At 36.2% G+C, this 18,226-nt stretch overlaps 1 protein-coding gene across 3 annotated transcripts in view; it reads left to right on the top strand.

The window, feature by feature from the left end:
- Positions 1–2,137: 2,137 nt before the first annotated feature.
- The window catches only part of LOC114491111 (ceruloplasmin), an 80,501-nt gene continuing 64,412 nt past the window's right edge, over positions 2,138–18,226 (top strand). The window contains exons 1-2 of one of the 3 annotated variants that reach the window (XM_028505280.2): positions 2,138–2,605; positions 17,467–17,714. In XM_028505280.2, the coding sequence (XP_028361081.1) occupies positions 2,460–2,605; positions 17,467–17,714 (394 nt within the window). In that variant the 5' untranslated portion in view covers positions 2,138–2,459. The remainder of the gene's footprint in view (positions 2,606–17,466; positions 17,715–18,226) is intronic. The other 2 variants (XM_028505282.2, XR_004901339.1) reach the window with 2 other exon arrangements.

Below are 18,226 nucleotides of genomic sequence, written 5' to 3'. Positions count from 1 at the left end.
TGACAGATGCAGGTAGGAGGACAGCTGTTCGGTGCAATCTAGATTCTTCTCTTCTAGTTCCTCAATACTCTAAGTCTGCTGAGCCTCTCCTCGTGGGTCCCCTGCCTTCTTGTCTCATCCCTGTCTCTGCTGGTCATGATGCATTTTTTTTTAATGCAGAAATGCTCAATAGCAACATTATTCACAGTTCACTTTTAGGTACTAACTCTGAAATCACTGTAAGGAGGTTTGTAGTGTCAAAGGACTCTGTCAAGGGCTGGTTGCTTATTACTCCCAGTACTCTTCCCATCTTATTTAGGTGTGTCTGAGGTTCAGAGCATTTCCCCACTTCCTGTCCCACACAGCTGCATGCCTTTTAATGGGAAGGGCAACTGTCACAAAACTGGACATAAATATGGACTTTACAACCCTTCCTGTATTCCCCCATAAAATGTTCACTGCACTGGTCAGGGGTTTTGCAATTGAACCATTTTATTTCCCAAGTATGAGGGGAGCTGCAACTGTTCATCCTGGAGCCCTCGGTAACTATCTGAGTGGTTTTTTAGGGTAGAATGTGATGGAAGAAGTGACTTCAGGGATTGTTGTTGTGCTCTGATCGCCATCATTTCAACCCACAGGACTGAGTTTGAGAATGGAGTAGAAGATGGGAAAGGAAGTGCCCAGAAAGCTGCTGGCTCATACAAATGGCTTGGTGTCAATTAGAAACAAGTGTCCCCTTCCTCTCGGAGATGAACTACTGAAAGATTGCCTGTCAGTGTGGGCTGATTCTTTTTAATTTAATTTAATTTAATTTAATTTTCAAATTTTTATTGAAATTATTGGGGTGGCATTGGTTAATAAAAATTTATAGTTTTCAAGTTTACAATTCTGTATTTTTTAAAAAGAACAGCATCTTGCAAGGCACAGAGTTTGGCCAGCAGAGTCTGGGCAAGATTTTGGCCCCACTCAAGTCCTTTCAGTGGGCCAGGGTGGGGAGCAGGGGCACTATCATTTAAGGTGACTCCAGAATGAGGTCTTGGGACATCCTGGGTGTACTACTGTGTCTCTGTTTTCTGTATCAAGACAATTACTTGAGATTACTACTGGCTTCTGAGAGGAGCATGTCCACCATGTGCCTTAACATGGATCATTTCAATGAACGTAAAACAGACCTCCGAGACGGAGATTTCAGGGATGAGAAACTGAGGCTGTGGTCAAGTAGATTGCCTGATGTCAAGTGGTGCCACCAGATTTTGATCGTCATCCTGCTGTTTTAATTATTCTTCACTGATTTATTTTTCTCCGTAGCACTTGCTGCTAATACTGGGTATTTCACTCTTTGTATATTGTCAGTCCCTATTAAGTGCAATCAATGTAAGTTGAAGAGGGTAGAAGTTCACTGTTTTGTACCCAGTGCTTAGCAACGGGCGGCCCCAGCACAGTGGGATCCTTCAGTAATGCTAATTAAATAAACGAATTGTTCAAACATCGGAGTACTTTCTCCTATCCCAATCTCCTTCTTTAAACAACTTTTGGCAAATACAATGCTAAAAGATTGTGGTATTCTAAAGGAAAAGTTTATACTAGCACAAAATATGCAGTTATCACCAGGCCTTTCTTTAGCTAAGAAAAAAGCTACCTTATATTTTTAGACAAATACATCGTGACTAAGGATAGAGTATTAAAAACATTTTTTCCCTAAAATTCACATCCATGTCAAAAGCAGAACTCACAGGTTAATAAACTTTGCACTTTCTCACATTTACTAAGACTAACCTTTGCCTTTAAAGACACGTTGATTTATGTCTGATTTCTTTGATGATTGAAACAGAATTATCAACCTCCAATATGCTCTGCTACTGATTTGCATATAGTAATACAGAATAACCTGTAAACTTTCTATGCAGATGTGTTCGGAGCTCACAGAATAAATAACTCCTTCAAAATAAAATTTCTAGTTTTAGGTCCTCAAATTTGGCATGGTAAAGATCATGTTTCATGTTTTAAAGTTGCAAGTAAGTATTGTTAGACTTTTCGAAAGTAAAAAGCCACATGTTTCGATCCACTATGCATAATTTTCATCCCGATCTATTAGCAGGTCATAGCTGCGGGGCATTGTACTGTGGCCTATTATTGGAGGAACAATAAGAAGCATTTAAGAGATGCTCTCTGCCTTCCTGAAGTTTACACAAGGAGTGGAAGAAGCACAGAGTTATGCAAACTCTAGTCTACCAGCAATAACTGTTGACTTTTATTTGTAATCGGAGGAGGTTGGCAACAGACTACTGTTTTTTTTTTTTTTCTGGGATTACGAGAACTGAACTAAAAAGCGCAAAGTGTTATTTGCTTTAACAAACGGTTTACTCTTACGCAACATTAAATTGTGTCAATTAAGCAAATAAAGGAAGAGAGCCTCATTTATAAAGCTGCCTGCTTCTGACTTCACTTCATTGCTTCTGGGGATCCAAGAAGGGGGAAAAATGAAGATTCTGCTGCTGGGTATTTTTTTGTTTTTATATAATAGCACAGCCTGGGCAAAAGAAAAGCACTATTACATTGGAATTATTGAAACAACTTGGGACTATGCCTCTGGAAATGGGGAAAAGAAACTTATTTCAGTTGACATGTAAGTCACTATTTTTATTGTTTATAGATAAAATTTATAAATTACCAGTTTAAAAGGAAAGCCAATAAGATGAAATATTTATTTAATTTGCCATATACAGAAACTGCAAAATGTGGAATTGAAACCCAAGACACTTTAATAAATGTCTTCTAAATTCCTGGGTTGTTTTTTTTTTTTTTTTTTTTTTGAGAGTCAGCTCTACTCCTACCCCCTGGATGTTTGAAATTTTTCATAGTAAAAAATAAGTGCATAGATGATAATACTAATTGTTGTTATTAATTTAGTGATATACAGTAAGGAAATTTCTTATCTAAAAATAATTTATTGTAAATAAAATTAATACATCATGCAATTATTTTCTTAAATTTGGCTTGAGGTAATATTCTCTTTTTAGGAGTATGACGTATTTTTATGGTTTTACCAGGACAATTATTTTATACAGATTTAGTATTTTCCTTGATTAAATGTAATATAAATTATATGCAGCTTTTATAGAAAAACCGTACACATTTAAAAAAAGAAGTATTGTCTTACTCCATACTCCTAACCACCACTTTCTGCCATTACTCATGATCAAAATCAAATCAGCTTTATTGGGCATAAACTAAGTGCAAGAGTGCCCCAAGCATGCTTCAATAAAGAAGTCTCTAATTCTAGGAATTAGAGAATAGAAAATAAATGGAATTTATTAAGAATTTTTCTTGGGGGTGAAAGAGTGGTGGGAAAGAATTGCTTTGTTTTACTTTGTTACTGTCCGCGCTAAGTAGGTTCTGCAACATTGTTTTGATAATCTCTTGTGGTTTCAGCAACAGCCTGGAGTCATGCAGACTCTAGATGGCACTGTTTACTCTGCCTGTGATTTCTTTTACTATATCTAAATAGTGAATATTGACCAGGGCTTCAGCAGTTTTGCCAATATTATGCTAAAAGTTTTGTATGAATGAACTTAGGGAGCAAGTTTTTGCTTCCTTCTTTGTCTCCAATGACCAGCATGTCCAGCTGTCTTAGGTAAGGTTATTATAACAAAATGCCACCAACTGGGTAGATTATCAACAGAAATTTATTTCTCACAGTTCTGGAGTCTGGGAAATTGCCCAAGGTTAAAGACCAGCATTCCAGTGAGAGCTGTCTTCCTGGTTCATGGCCTTTTCACTGTGTTCTTGTGTGGAGGAAGGGGCTATGGATCTCTCAGGAACTTCTTTTCTTAGGTACTTACCCATTCATGAGGGCTCCATTCTTATGAACTAAGCACCTCCCAAAAGCCTCATCTTCTAATACCATTATATTAAAGGGTAGGGTTTCAACATCTGGATTTTGAGAACATAAATATTCAGACTATAACACTAATTCAGTCACCAAAGGATGATAAAATACCACTGGATGTAATTGGCATCCCTGTTGTACGAAGCCTAAAGAAGTAGAGATGAATGGGCTGAGAAATAAGATGGAAAGAGTGCAAGATGGGTGTTAGGCAGAGAACTGAGTTTAAGCAGATATTGACCTTGAAGATCTGGGACAACTAAAAGGAAAATATATATTGAGATGACAGCAAAAGCATCCATTGCATTCACTGCTTTGTAGGTAGAACATAGAATATAAGTATACCTTGAACATAGGAGATGCTAAATAAATGTTTGTGAATAAGTAAAAATAAATGATTAAGAGATATACATAAACCTGGAAAAAAAGTATAGTCCGGATTGTAAAATCTTCTACTTGCTCCTAATGTGGAGAGATTCACACTGAGGAATAGAGCAAAATATGGAATGAAATAGAAAAAGTCAAAAGACATAGAAGGGCAAATGAGAATGACAATATGACATATGAAAACTTCTGGGATGAAGTGACAGCAGTAATAAAAGGACTGAACTTTATATCTTACAAGCCTATGTCAAGAAACAAGAGAAATCCCAAATAACAACCTAACATTGCATCTTAAATAACTAGAAAGAGAAGAACAAAAGCAACCCAAACTCAGGAGAATAGAAATAATAAAAATTAGAGCAGAATTAAATGAAATAGAGAACAAAAAGACTATATAAAATTAATATAACAAAGAGCTGGGTCTTTGAAAAGATTAATAAAATTGACTAACACCTGGCTAGACTCACTAAGAAAAAAAGAGAGAAGACCCATAAAAACAAAGTCAAAAATGAAAGAAGTTACCACAGACATCACAAACATACAAAGGATCCTACCAGAATACTATGAAAGAGTATATGTCACCAAACTCAATAACTTAGAAAAAATGGATAAGTTCCTAGGAATATATAACCTTCCTGGACTGAATCATGAAAATTGGAAAATATAAATAGACCGACTAACAGTGAGGAAATTGAAACAAACATCAAACCCCTTCTAAAAAGCAGAATTCCAGAACCAGATTGCTTAACTAGTTAATGCTACCAAGCATTCAAAGATTTAATACTTATCTTTCTCAAACCCTTCCAAAAAATTGAAGTCAAGTCAATATTTCCTAATCCATGTTAGTAGTGTTGATACCAAAACCTGGCAAGGATAATGCACAAAAAAGAAAACTACAGACCAATATCCCTGATGAACATAGATGCAAAAATCCGAAACAAAATACCAGCAAATAAAATACAATGATAAATTTAAAAAAACAACACATTACAATCAAGTGGGGTGCATTACAGGGCACAAGGACGGTTCTACTCACACAAATTGATCAGTGTAATACACCACATTAACAAAACAAAGACTAAAAATCATATGATCTTACCAATGGATGCAGAAAAAGTATCTGATAAGATGCAACATCCATTTATGATTAAAACACTCAATAAAATAGGTACAAAAGGAAAGTACCTCAGCATAATAAAGGCCACAAATGATAAGCGCTCAGCCAATATCATATTCAATAAATATTGAATATTCCTTAAAATGCTTTTCCCTTAAAATCAGAAACAAGGCAAGGATGCCCACTCTCACCACCTTTGTTCAATACAGTTCTGGAAGTCCTAGCCAGAGCAATCAGGCAAGAGAAAGAAATAAAACATATCCAAATTGGGAAGGCAGAAACAAATGTGTCACTTTTTGCTGATAATATGATTCTGTATATAAAAACCCTAAAGACACCACCAAAGCACTATTAGAAACAATAAACAAATACAGTAAACTTGCAGTATACAAAAATCATTGTACAAAAATCCACTGCTTTCCTATATACTAACAATTAAACTTCAGAAAAACAAATTTGAAAAAAAACATTGTTTTGCAGTTGCAACCAAAAAAATAAAATACCTAGAATAAACTTAACAAAGTGTGTGAAGGACCTATAAACTGAAAACTACAAAACATTATTAAAAGAGATTTAAAAAGGCGCAATGAAATAGAAAATTTTCTGTGTTCATAGATTGAAAGAATCAACATAGTTAAAATAGCCATATTATCCAAAGCAAAATACAGATTTAATACAATCCCATTCAAAATCCCAATTTCATTTTTTCTAAATTTTTTATTGTTGTTCAATTACATTTGTCCTCACTCCCCCCGCCACTGCTCTCCTCTGCCCTGACCACACCCTCCCACACTCAATCCTCCCCCCACATTGTCCCTTGTCTGAAGGTACTTTATACATGTTCCTTGACTTGATCTTTCCCCCTCTTTCCCCAGTTACCCCCCTCCCCCTCCCCTCTGATCACTTTCAGTTTGTTCTTTATTCCCATGTCTCTGGTTCTGTTTTGCTTACTTGTTTGTTTTGTTGATTAGGTTCCACTTATAGGTAAGAGCATATGGTATTTGTCTTTCACCACCTGGCTTATTTCACTTAGCATAATACTTTCCAGTTACATCCATGCTATAATGAAGAGTAGGAGTTCCTTCCTTCTTTCTGCTGCATAGTATTCCACTGTGTACACGTAGCAGTTTTTTTATCCACTCATTTATTAGTGGGCACTTAGGCTGTTTCTAGCACTTGGCTGTTATTAGTAATGCTGCTATGAACATTGGGGTGCATAGGTTCTTTTGAATTGATAGTTAAGGATTTTTAGGGTATAATCCCAGCAGTGGAATCCCAGCAGTGGAATCACTCAGTCAAAAAGCAGTTCCATTTTAGTTTTTTGAAGAAATGCCATACTGTTTTCCATAGAGGCTTCACTAGTCTGCATTCCTGCCAATAGTGCACTAGGGTTCCCTTTTCTCCACAACCTCTCCAGCACCTGTTGTTTATTGATTTGTTTATGATGGTCATTCTGACCAGTGTGTAGTGGTATCTCATTGTAATTTTAACTTGCGTCTCTCTGATGGCTAGTGATGCTGAACACCCTTTCACATTGCTCTGGACCCTCTGTATGTCCTTCTTGGAGAAATATCTGTTCAGGTCCTTTGCCCATTTTTAATTGGCTTGTTTGTTTTCCCAGTGTGGAGTCGTGTGAGTTCTTTATATATTTTGGAGATCAAACCTTTGTCCAAAGTACCATTGAAAAATATATTTTCCCATACAGTTGGTTCCCTTTTCATTTTGCTGATGTTTTCTTTAGCCATGCAGAACCTTTTTAATTTGATGTAATCCCATTTGTTTATTCTTTCCTTTATATCCCTTGCTTTTCTAGGGGACATATCAGTGAAAGTATTGCTGCATGGGATATCTGAAATTTTCCTACCTATCTTCTCCTCTAGGACTTTTATGGTGTCACAACTTATATTTAAATCTCTTATCCGTATTAAGTTTATTTTGACATATGGTGTAAATTGGTGGTGTAGTTTAATTTTTCTGCATGTACTTGTCCAGATCTCCCAACACCATTTCTTGAAGAGGCTATTTTTACTCCACTTTATTCTCCTGATCTTTTGTCAAATATTAATCGACCATAGAGACATGGGTTTATTTCTGGGATCTCTATTCTGTTCCATTAATTTATGTGTTGTTCCTATGCCAGTACCAGACTGTTTTGGTTACAGTGGCCTTGTAATATAGTTTGATATCAGGCATTGTGATCCCTTCTACTTTGTTCTTCTTTCTCAAAATTGCTGAGGCTATTCAGGGTCATTTATAGTTCCATATAAATTTTTGAAATGTGCGTTCTATATCTGTGAAATACAGCATTGGTATTAGGGATTGCATTGAATCTACAAATTGCTTTGAGTAGTATGGACATTTTAATGATGTTAATTATTCGAACCCATGAATAGGTTTTATTCTTCCATTTATTTGTGTTCTTTAATTTATTTTTTCAATGTTCTGTAGTTTTCCAAGTATAGGTCTTTTACCTCCTTGGTTAGGTTTATTCCTAGTACTTTATTTTTCTTCTTGCTATAGTAAATGGGATTTTCCCCCCTAATTTCTGTTCCAGATATTTCGTTGTTGGTGTACAAAAATGCTTCTATTTCTGAATATTGACTTTGTGTCTTGCTGTTTTTGCCAAATTCACTTATTAAGTCAAGTAATTTTTTGGTTGAGTCTGTAGGGTTTTCTATGTACACCATCATGTCATCTGCAAACAATGACAGTTTTACTCCTTTCAGATTTGAATGTCTTTTCTTTCTTTTTCTTGTCTGATTGCTGTGGCTAGGACTTCCAATACTATGTTGAATAGAAGTAATGAAAGCAGACACCTTTGTCTTGTTCCTGATCTTAGGGGGAAAGCTTTTAGTTTTTCCCATTGAGTATGATGTTGGTTTAGCTTTCTCATATATGGCCTTTATTATGTTGAGGAATGCTCCCTCTACTCCCACTTTGCTGAGTGTTTTTGTAATTAATGGATGCTGTACTTTATCAAATACTTTTTCAGCATTTACTGACATGATTATGTGATTTTGGTCTTTCCTTTTGTTTATGTGATGTATTATGTTTATTGACTTGTGACTATAATACTATTCTTGCATCCTTGAGATGAATCCCACTTGATCATGGTGTATGATCCTTTGAATGTACTGCTTGATGTGATTCACCAATATTTTGTTGAGGATTTTAGCATCTATGTTCATAAGCAATATTGGCCTGTAGTTTGCTTTCTTTTGTTGTGTCTTTATCTGACTTTAGGTTTAGGATGATGCTGGCCTCATAAAAAAAATTTGGGAGGCTTTTTTCTTCTTGGATTTTTCAGAATAGTGTAACAAGATAGAGGTGAGCTTTTCCTTAAATGTTTTATAAAATTATCTTGTGAAACCATCTGGTTCAGGGCTTTTGTGCGTTGGGAGTTTTTTGATTACTGCTTCAATTTCACTAGCTGCAATTATCAGCCTATTCAGGTTTTCTTCTTCTTGATTCAGTTTTGAAAGATTATGTTTCTAGAAATTTGTCCATTTCACCCAGGTTTCAAATTTCTTGGCATATAGTTATTCACAGTAATTTCTTACCCTCCTTTATATTTCTGTGATATCAGTTGTAATTTCCCTGCTTTCATTTCAGATTTTATTTATCTGGCTCCCCTCTCTGTTTTTCTTGATAAGTCTAGTTAAATGCTTGTTGATTTTGTTGATCTTTTCAAAGAACCAGCTCCTGATTCATTGATCCTTTGAATTGTTCTTTTAGTTTCTATGTCACTTAATTCTGCTCTGATCTTGATTATTTCCTTCCTTCTGCTTACTCTGGGCTTTGTTTGTTGTTCCTCCAGTTCTTGCAGATATATTGTTAGGTTGTCTATTTGAAATTTTTCCATATTTTGTAGGTACAACTGTATTGCTGTGAACTTCCCCCTTAGCTGTGTCCCATAGGTTTTGGGATGTCATGTGTTCATTTTCATTGGTTCCTGGAAACTTTTTTATTTCTTCCTTGAACTCATTGTTAACTCATTCATTGTTTAATAGCATGTTATTCGGTCTCCATGAATTTGACTATTTTTCAGTTTTTTCCTTGAGGTTGGTTTCTAGTTTCAGGCCCTTGTGGTCCAAGAAAATGTTTGATATGATTTCAATTATCCTCAATTTGTTGAGGCTTGTTTTGTGTCCTATCACGGGGTCTAATCTTTGAAAATGTTCCACGTATATTTCAAAAGAATATGTAGTTTGCAACTTTGGGGTGAAAGTTTCTGTATATGTCAATTAAGTCCATTTCATCTAGAGAATTGTTCCATGGAACAATATCATTGTTAATTCTTTATTTGGAAAATCTATCCATTCTTGACAATAGGGTGTTAAAATCCTCTTCTATATGTGTGTTGCTGTCATTATCTTTCTTGAAGTCCTCCAAAATTTTCCTTATATATTTGGGTCCCCCTACATTGAGTGCATATGTTTAGAATTTTTATGTCTTCTTGATGGATTCTACCCTTGAGTATTAGGAAGTGTCCTTCTGTGTCTCTTTTTGTGACCTTTGTTTTGAAATCTATTTTATCTGATATAAGTATTGCTACCCCGACTTTTTCTCTTGTCCATTTGCTTGGAATATTTTTTTCCAACTCTTCACTTTTAGTCTGTGTAGGTCTTTTGTTCTGAAGTGGGTCTCTTGTAGGCAGTGTATGTGTGGGTCATGTTTTCTTATCTGTTATGCTATACTATGTCTTTTGATTAGAGCATTTATCAATTTACATTTTTATTACTGATAGGTACTTATTCATTATCATTTTTCCCTTTGTACCTGTGTTCTCTCCCACTCTTTCTCATCTTTTTAAAGCAGTCTTTTAGCATGTCTTACAATGTTGGCTTGGTAGAGGTGCACTCTTTTTGCCTTCTTTTTACTGAGCAACTCTTTATTTTACCTTGCATTTTAAATGAGAACCTTGCTAGGTAGAGTAGTCTTGGTTGCAGGCCTTTGCCTTTTATTACTTAGAATATTTCTTGTCATTCTCTTCTGGATTTTAGCGTTTCTGTTGAGAAATAGCTGCTAGCCTTATCAGAGCTCCTTTGTATGTTATTCCTGTGTCTCCTTTGCTGCCTTTAAGATTCTCTCTTTGTCTTTGAATTTTGCCATTTTAATTATGATGTGCCTTGGCATGGGCCTCTTTGGGTTCCTCTTGATTGGGAACCTCCATGCTTCCTGGACTTGGGTAACTTTTTCTTTCATCAAATTAGGGAAGTTTTCTGTCATTACTTTTTCTTTTCTTTTTTAAAAGGTTTTATTTATTGATTTTTAGAGAGAGGGGAAGGGAGGAGGAAGAGAGGGAGAGAAACACCAATGTGTGGTTGCCTCTCACACACCCCCTACTAGGAACCAGCCCACAACCCAGACATTGTACCCTGCCTGGGAATCAAACCAGTGACCTTTTGGTTCACAGGCCACCACTCAGTCCACTGATCCATACCAGCCAAGGCCTATATGGATTTTTTTAACTAGGAAAATAGTCTACCTCTCTTATATTAATATCAATAATATTCATTTCTGAAGGAATGAGGTCAAAAGTAATTTTTCTATATTTCTGACATTTTCTAAGGTATGTACCTTATCTGTCACATCCATAAACTAATAAATAGTTAAACATTCTATAAAATATAGTTTTCTGCTCCTAAATAATTTATATTTAAATAATAATGAGAGACATACACATATAAAACAATTACTAAGCACAACAGTCTCTTCTGGCATGATAGTAGTCTATAGTAGGCACTAATTAAATATTTATTGTGTTTATTGTCTATATAATGGCAACAAATAATAGTACTCCTGTTATCTTCAGGTTAACTTTTTTCCCTGGTGACATATAGAAAGCTAGAAGTGAAAAATCTCTAAGCACAAGAACAGTTATCACAATACCCTTTTACACTGACTTTATAGGCTCTCACTCAGGCTTATTGTCTCTTATTTAAACACAGTTCTTACAGACCTCATGACCTCGCTTTCCAGCCCATCATGGATGTGAGAAATAAACCAGAAATGGTATAGTGAAGATGTCATTATTAGCAAAATCAATGACTAAGAAGTAATTGCAACTCGAATTCTGGCCAAAAAAATAGAAAATGAACTAAGAACATTTCACCCTATAGTATAATAATAAGTTTTATAATTATGATGTTGAGTGATCAGAATACCAAAAGAAGTCAATAAATATTGTATTTACTATTATTATCAGAAAAAAATAATTTTTAAAGTATCCCCTATTTAAGCAAATAGGAAAGCAAATGAAATATTTTTTAATAAAAGGTTTGCACTGAAGGCATTCACTTTACGCCTTCAAAAATGATCTTAAAATTTTTATGATAAAAAAGTTATAATTATTAGCTAACGTAATCTGGAAAAGTCAGTTACAATCACTTATATTCCAAGGTTGCCAAATAAAAAAGTGCAAGCAATAGCTAGTGAGTTACAAATACATTATACAGAACAGCCTATGTGAAGGAGCTAATTAAACAGCTCTAGCATCTTACACTTCTCAAGCTCTAAGGTTTATTATCACAATTGCTATTTCCCCTGAGAACAGCCTCAAAAGAAGGTTGATACTAGGCACTGTGTTCACATTGTGCCAGTGGAGTAAAGCTAGTTAGGACCTATAATCTGAGTCTTTGTCTACCAGTTAATTCCTGACTGTTTTCCTTGTGATTCCTATGTGCAGCAGGCAGAATTTTTTAAATGATCACCAAAGATGTCTTATCCCAAATCTCTGCAATATCATGAGTTATCCCTCCCATGATTTCTTATATTCAATGGCATAGTTGACTTTAAAATAGAGTGGGCATAATCAAAAGCAGAGGGCTCTCCAGTGGAAGACGAGGAAGTCAGAAAGATTCAAAGATTTGAGGATTTGAGGAACTGTAGCTGACTAGAAGATAAAATGAGCCACTTGACAAGGAATACAAGGAACTGGGAGAGGTCCTAAGCTGACAGCCAGCAATGAAACAAAAATTTCAATCTTGCAAACACAATGAATTGAATTCTGCCAACAATGAGGATTAACTGGGAGTGAGTTTGCCCACAAAGCCTCCTGACTAGCACTCATCCAGCCAACATCTTGTGATAACCTGAGCAGAGAACTCAGTCATGTCCTGCCAGAACTGTGAGATAATGAATATTGTTTTAAGCTGCTGTGCCATAACTTATTACGCAGCAATAGAAAACTCATATTCTATGTCTCAATTAATGAAGCCAAAAATCCAGAAACTTTGCACATATTAGTAACCACATTTTAGTAACCATAATAAACATTAGTCAAGACCACTTGAGTGCATTATGAATTTTTATGGAAGGGAATAGCATTATTATTATCTTTCTAAGACAGTATAAAATTATTTTAAATTCTCCTACCATTAAAAATTCACTTCTGGGTCTGACCCTACCAGAAATTACAGGAGTTGGCTACAGGATTATAGAAACTGGGGGACAAAAAAGAATGAAACAGGAAGGATGTGATTACTTAGCCAGGGACACAGCTATTCTAATGAATAGAAGGGAGCATGTTACAATTGCCAACAGGAAGAACTGCAATTAATGTGAGTTATTTTCTTGGTTCAAAGAACAACTATAATAGATTCTTCGGATGGAATGTCTGACTGGCAAACTTCCTGCAATCTTCCAGTAACTGACCCTTTGTCCCCAAGTGGTGCTCTTGTAATTTAATAGATATTCCCCAAGGACCCACTGATGTTCATTTGGAAGCAGAACATAAACAAATACACCTCCCCATTAAGTATCACATGATGTGAAATATTTCTCAATTTGGTTAAGACTTCATTTTGTTTCACCACAAAAGACAAGATGTGAAACATATTTTACATATTGCTATGTATATAAAAGGAGTTCCAAATTTTAAAAATCCTGAATATATTAAAACTTCAGATCAACTATTTGAAAAATAATTTTCAATCCCCTCCCCCTGAAATCATTGTGTACAAGAAACCATAAAGCTTAAGCAATGCACCTCCTATTTCAGGAAATAATTAATACAGGAGAATTTCAATGCAATGAAAGCATTTTATCAAAGCCTGCTCTATTGAAATGAGATGTGACTAAGCGCTTTGGAGTCACTTTTAGAAAATATAAATACACACTGCATTTATTTGTTTTTAAATATTTTATTATATTTTTTCCATTAGCATTTAGTCCCCTTATACCCCTCTCCCCACAGCAATCATCACACTGTCGTCCATGACCATGAGTCCTTTTTGGTCTATCCCTCCACCCCCTAACATCCCCCCTCAACTAGCTGTCAGCCTGCTCTCCGTCTATGAATCTGTCTCTGTTTTACTTGTTAGTTTAGTTTGTTCCTTAGATTCCACATATGAGTGAAATCATATGGTATTTGTCTTTCTCTGACTGGCTTATTTCATTAGCATAATATTCTCCAAGTCCATCCATACTGTTGCAAAGGGTTCAATTTTCTCCTTCTCCTTCTCCTCCTCCTCCTCCTTCTTCTTCTTCCTCTTCTTCTTCTTCTTCTACAGCTGAGCAGTATTCCGTTGTATAAATGTTCCATAGTTGCTTTATCCACTCATCTGTTGATGGACACTTGGGCTGCTTCCATATCTTTGTGATTGTAAACAACACTGAAATGAACATAAGAGTGCTTATGTTATTTTGAATTAGTGTTTTGGTTTCCTTTGGATATATTCCCAGAAGTGGGATTACTGGGTCAAAAAGCAGATCCATTTTTAATTTTTTGAGGTATCTCCATAGTGCTTTCCACAGTGGCTATACTAGTCTGCATTCCCAGCAACGGGGCAAAAGGGTTCCCCTTTCTCCACGTCCTATCCAGTACTTGTTTTTTGATTTCTTGATGATAGCCATTCTGACAGGTGGGAGATGGTATCTCCTTGTGGTCTTAACTTGCATTTCTCTGATGATTAGTGACATTGATCATATGTCTATTGGCCATTTGTATGTCCTCTTTGGAGAAGTATCTCCCAGGTCCTATGCCCAATTTTTAATTGTGTTGTTTGTTTTGGTATTGAGTTTTATAAGTACTTTATAAATTTTGGATATTAATCCCTTATCAGATGTGTTGGCGAATGTGTTCTCCCATTCTGTGAGTTTTCTTTTTATTTGGTGACGATTTCCTTTGCTGTGCATACCACTGTATTTAAATGAAGCTTTAAGAATAAGAGCTATTCAACCCTGGCTAGGGAGCTCAGTTGGTTAGTGTCATCCCAATATGCCAAGGTTATGGGTTTGATCTCTGGTCAGGCCACATACCAGTGACTAATGAATTCATAAATAAGTGAACAACAAATCAGTGTTTCTCTGTCTTTCTCTTTCTCTCTTCCACCCTCTCTCTCTTTAAAATCAATCAATAAAAAAGGGATTTGAGAACTATTTTTCAACTTTGGCCTTGTGTGAGATATGCATCAACAGGACATGGTAAAATACAAATTAAAGTATATATCTAATATATATTACTATATATATAATTATATGTAGTTATATATAGTAATATACATGTTACTAGGCTATTATATTACTAGGTTATTATGCATAGTAACCTAGGTTACTAGGCTATTATATATAGTAACATATATTATAGTAATATAGTATAATGTTACTATATATAGTAATATATTACTATATATATATGAGCCATATATACACACACACATATATATATAAAATTGGGACCAATCTCCTAGCAATAGGAATGTGTACAGACACTGGGGAAAATTTACCCTGGTGTTTAGATGCACCCTGTGAGATCAAGAGGTCCAGGTTCTTCTGATGAGACAGAGGGCTGCATCTTCACTCTGCAGGCTCTGCTGCTGCAGCTGTGTGCCAGACTGGAATGGGACTCTTGATTAGCTCCTGTCAGCAGTACGGACTGGATGATCTGTCTGCATCTCAGTGGTCTTCAGTGCCTCAGAGTTTTGCTGTTTGTTAAAACATCTGTTTATTAAGAACATTCCTGTTGCTAGTAATGCTGTAATTTAGGAGGCAGGGGGGATTGATATTCTTGTCCTGCTGTTTTTCCATGCATTTTGATGTCCTTGAAGACTCTGAGCCTGCCTGAATATTTTTTTCTGTTTTGTTCTAACAAAATGGAAACTGCAACAAACAATTAGAAAATGAAAACAAATGGAAATTGTGGCATAATCATGAATTTGCCATTCCATATTGGATCCAAAGGTGTTACTTTATTTTTCAAACATCTTAGCTTGGCCTTCCTCCCACCCACATGGGGAAGGGGGCTCCATCTCATTTGTTTTTAAGTGAAAAATTTGAGAATCTTTGGGTTTACACAAGTCAGGAAAATGGGGGTGTTTGGTGTATGATAACAACTGTGACATGCTCATTGGCAAAACCCCCTGGTCACTCCAGAGCACGGTGTCTCTGCTATTCTCAGCACCTGCTCCTGCTGCCCAAACTCAGCCGCCACAGCCACTGCCAAGCACGCATGCTCCTTGGCTCCAGCACCCAGGTTTAATCTGATGCTCCCATGGAACCATACCAGCAGAGGCGTGGCCACTACCAAGTCTGGTCTGGAAATAGGCCCTGACACCTTTCTGTCTCACTACCTCTGGGAATTCCACTGCCTCTAGGACTGGGCAGCTGGGGGCCATTTCCTTCACCTCAGAGCCTCCCCAACTCAGGCTATTGAATGAATCCAGAGAAGCATCAGAACACATGAGGTGAGGATATTTTTAGTCAAAGCAGATGTCTGATCCCCAAGTCAGATGCACAGAATCAGAATCAGTGGGTGTGGGGCTCAGGGACTTGCATTTTATCAAGGTCCTCAGTAGATACCTATGCACATTAAAGCTTAAGAAAATTTTGGCTAAAGCCCTAGATTTTTAAAAAACTAAATCTTTAAACTCTGCAGCAACGAAACTCCAGAGCTCCCAGACAAGACCTACTCCTGTTCTGAAAAAGAAAAGGAAAATATCTCTCACTCTTTCCTATGAGCTTACAGCTGAGGAAACAGGATGATGTTTATTCCTCAGTCAGGTTATTTGGGGCCTACAGGGGTTGAGTGGAATATAAGGAGGCATCAAAAGTCCCTGAGACAAAAGTAATCAACACACACACACACACACACACACACCCCCCAAACACACACCCCAAATCATCAGCCTGTGTGTTATCAGGCTTTATTCTTCTGGAGGAAATGTTGGTTGCTCAGTTGTAGAAGAGGGGCTTGCCAAAGCCCAGGTTTAAAATGGGTCCCCCTAAACCACTAACTGACAGCACCCACAGATCCCACTAAGCTTCTGTCCAAGCTTCTGTTAAGGACAATAACTTCAGAATCAGCTCCAAAGTTGGAATACCAAACTCACTTTCTCTCTCTTCCTTTCTTTTCTTTTTTTTTTCCCTGGCCCCTGTTGATTTCACTGATTTTTTTTAGGAAAGTTTTAAGCAACTGTTAATCAGCCACTAATCAGAATATAAACATTCAATGTTCAAGTATTCTTGGTAGCAAGGGATTAAAAAAATAAGGGTAATTTGAATCCAAAGGTAATTTTAAAACCCCCATATGCCATACACATCAATTCTGACCTTGATTTAGTGCTACTAAAAGAAAAAAAATAATAGAATTAATTTAACATCATTAATTAACTACTACTACTACTTTACAGTATATATAAATACTACTACTACTTTATAGTATATATAAATATATACACACACACATAAATATACAAATTGATTGCTTATAAACTCAAACTTTTCCAGAAGCCGAAAGAGGTTTACCATAAGTGACAAATGTCTTAACTGCTTTACCTTAATATTTCACTTTAATTTTATATTCTATTCCATAATTCCTCTGTGTTTTAATATAAAAATCTTGAAAGACATACTCTGGTAAGGTGCATCGTATGTCTATGGCACCTTTACAGATGGTTCTCTGCTGCATACATGATGTGGGACACTTCACATAATTAAAACACCAGGACTAAGTGCCAGTTCTCCTCTTCATTTTTTGGAGGCACCTCTACAACAATAGACAAACATTTAATGTGATACGGTCATTAATTTCTTTGAATTATAATGTTACCCCCGGAAACGATGGCTTCTGATACAATGACTGTCTTCTTTTCCTTTGCAGGGAAGATTCCAATGTCTATCTTCAAAGTGGCCCCGACAGAATTGGGCGAATATACAAGAAGGCCATTTATCTTCAATACACAGATGAAACCTTTAGTAAGACGATAGAAAAACCTGCGTGGCTGGGGTTTTTAGGCCCTATAATCAAAGCAGAAACTGGAGATACCATTCATGTCCACTTAAAAAACTTTGCCTCTAGGCCCTACACTTTTCATTCACATGGCATAACTTATTTTAAGGAACATGAGGGTAAGTTCAGCTCATTCTTTATCTGGAATTTCCTCTCACTTTTCAGCAGGAACACCTTTTAACTTCTAAGATTATGAACTCTACTTCTAGTCAAATCAGTAACAATGTTGTTTAGATCCAAACTATTTTATTAATCACTATTTTGGTTCATCATAATAATATTTTGTTTCTCTTGAGTGTGTTTGTTTGTGTGAAGTGTGAATGTGTTGGGATTTCTGGGCGAATACACATACTGAAAGGCAGTGAGAGCTGGAAGTTCTTCTAGTGCCCAACTTCTTTCCAGCCAAGTGGTCAGAACGAGAAATATAAACAGTGTGCATGAAGGCCTAGAAAATGAAAAAATCCAAAAGGAGGAAACAGGACTCAAGGCAAGGATAGTTTCATCATTCAAGACAGTCAATAGACTTTGGCCATTGTCACCTCCCATCCTAACTTTAGATAAACGGCTGCCGCTAAGGCAGCATGGGTACTCTCATATATCAGCCAATGGTGCATGCTCAAGAGTCACATAT

Source organism: Phyllostomus discolor, chromosome 2, assembly GCF_004126475.2.
Source record: "Phyllostomus discolor isolate MPI-MPIP mPhyDis1 chromosome 2, mPhyDis1.pri.v3, whole genome shotgun sequence".
Classification (NCBI taxonomy): Eukaryota; Metazoa; Chordata; class Mammalia; order Chiroptera; family Phyllostomidae; genus Phyllostomus; species Phyllostomus discolor.
The sequence above is the reverse complement of the archived record's forward strand: the minus strand, read 5'-3'. Positions and strand labels throughout refer to the sequence as shown.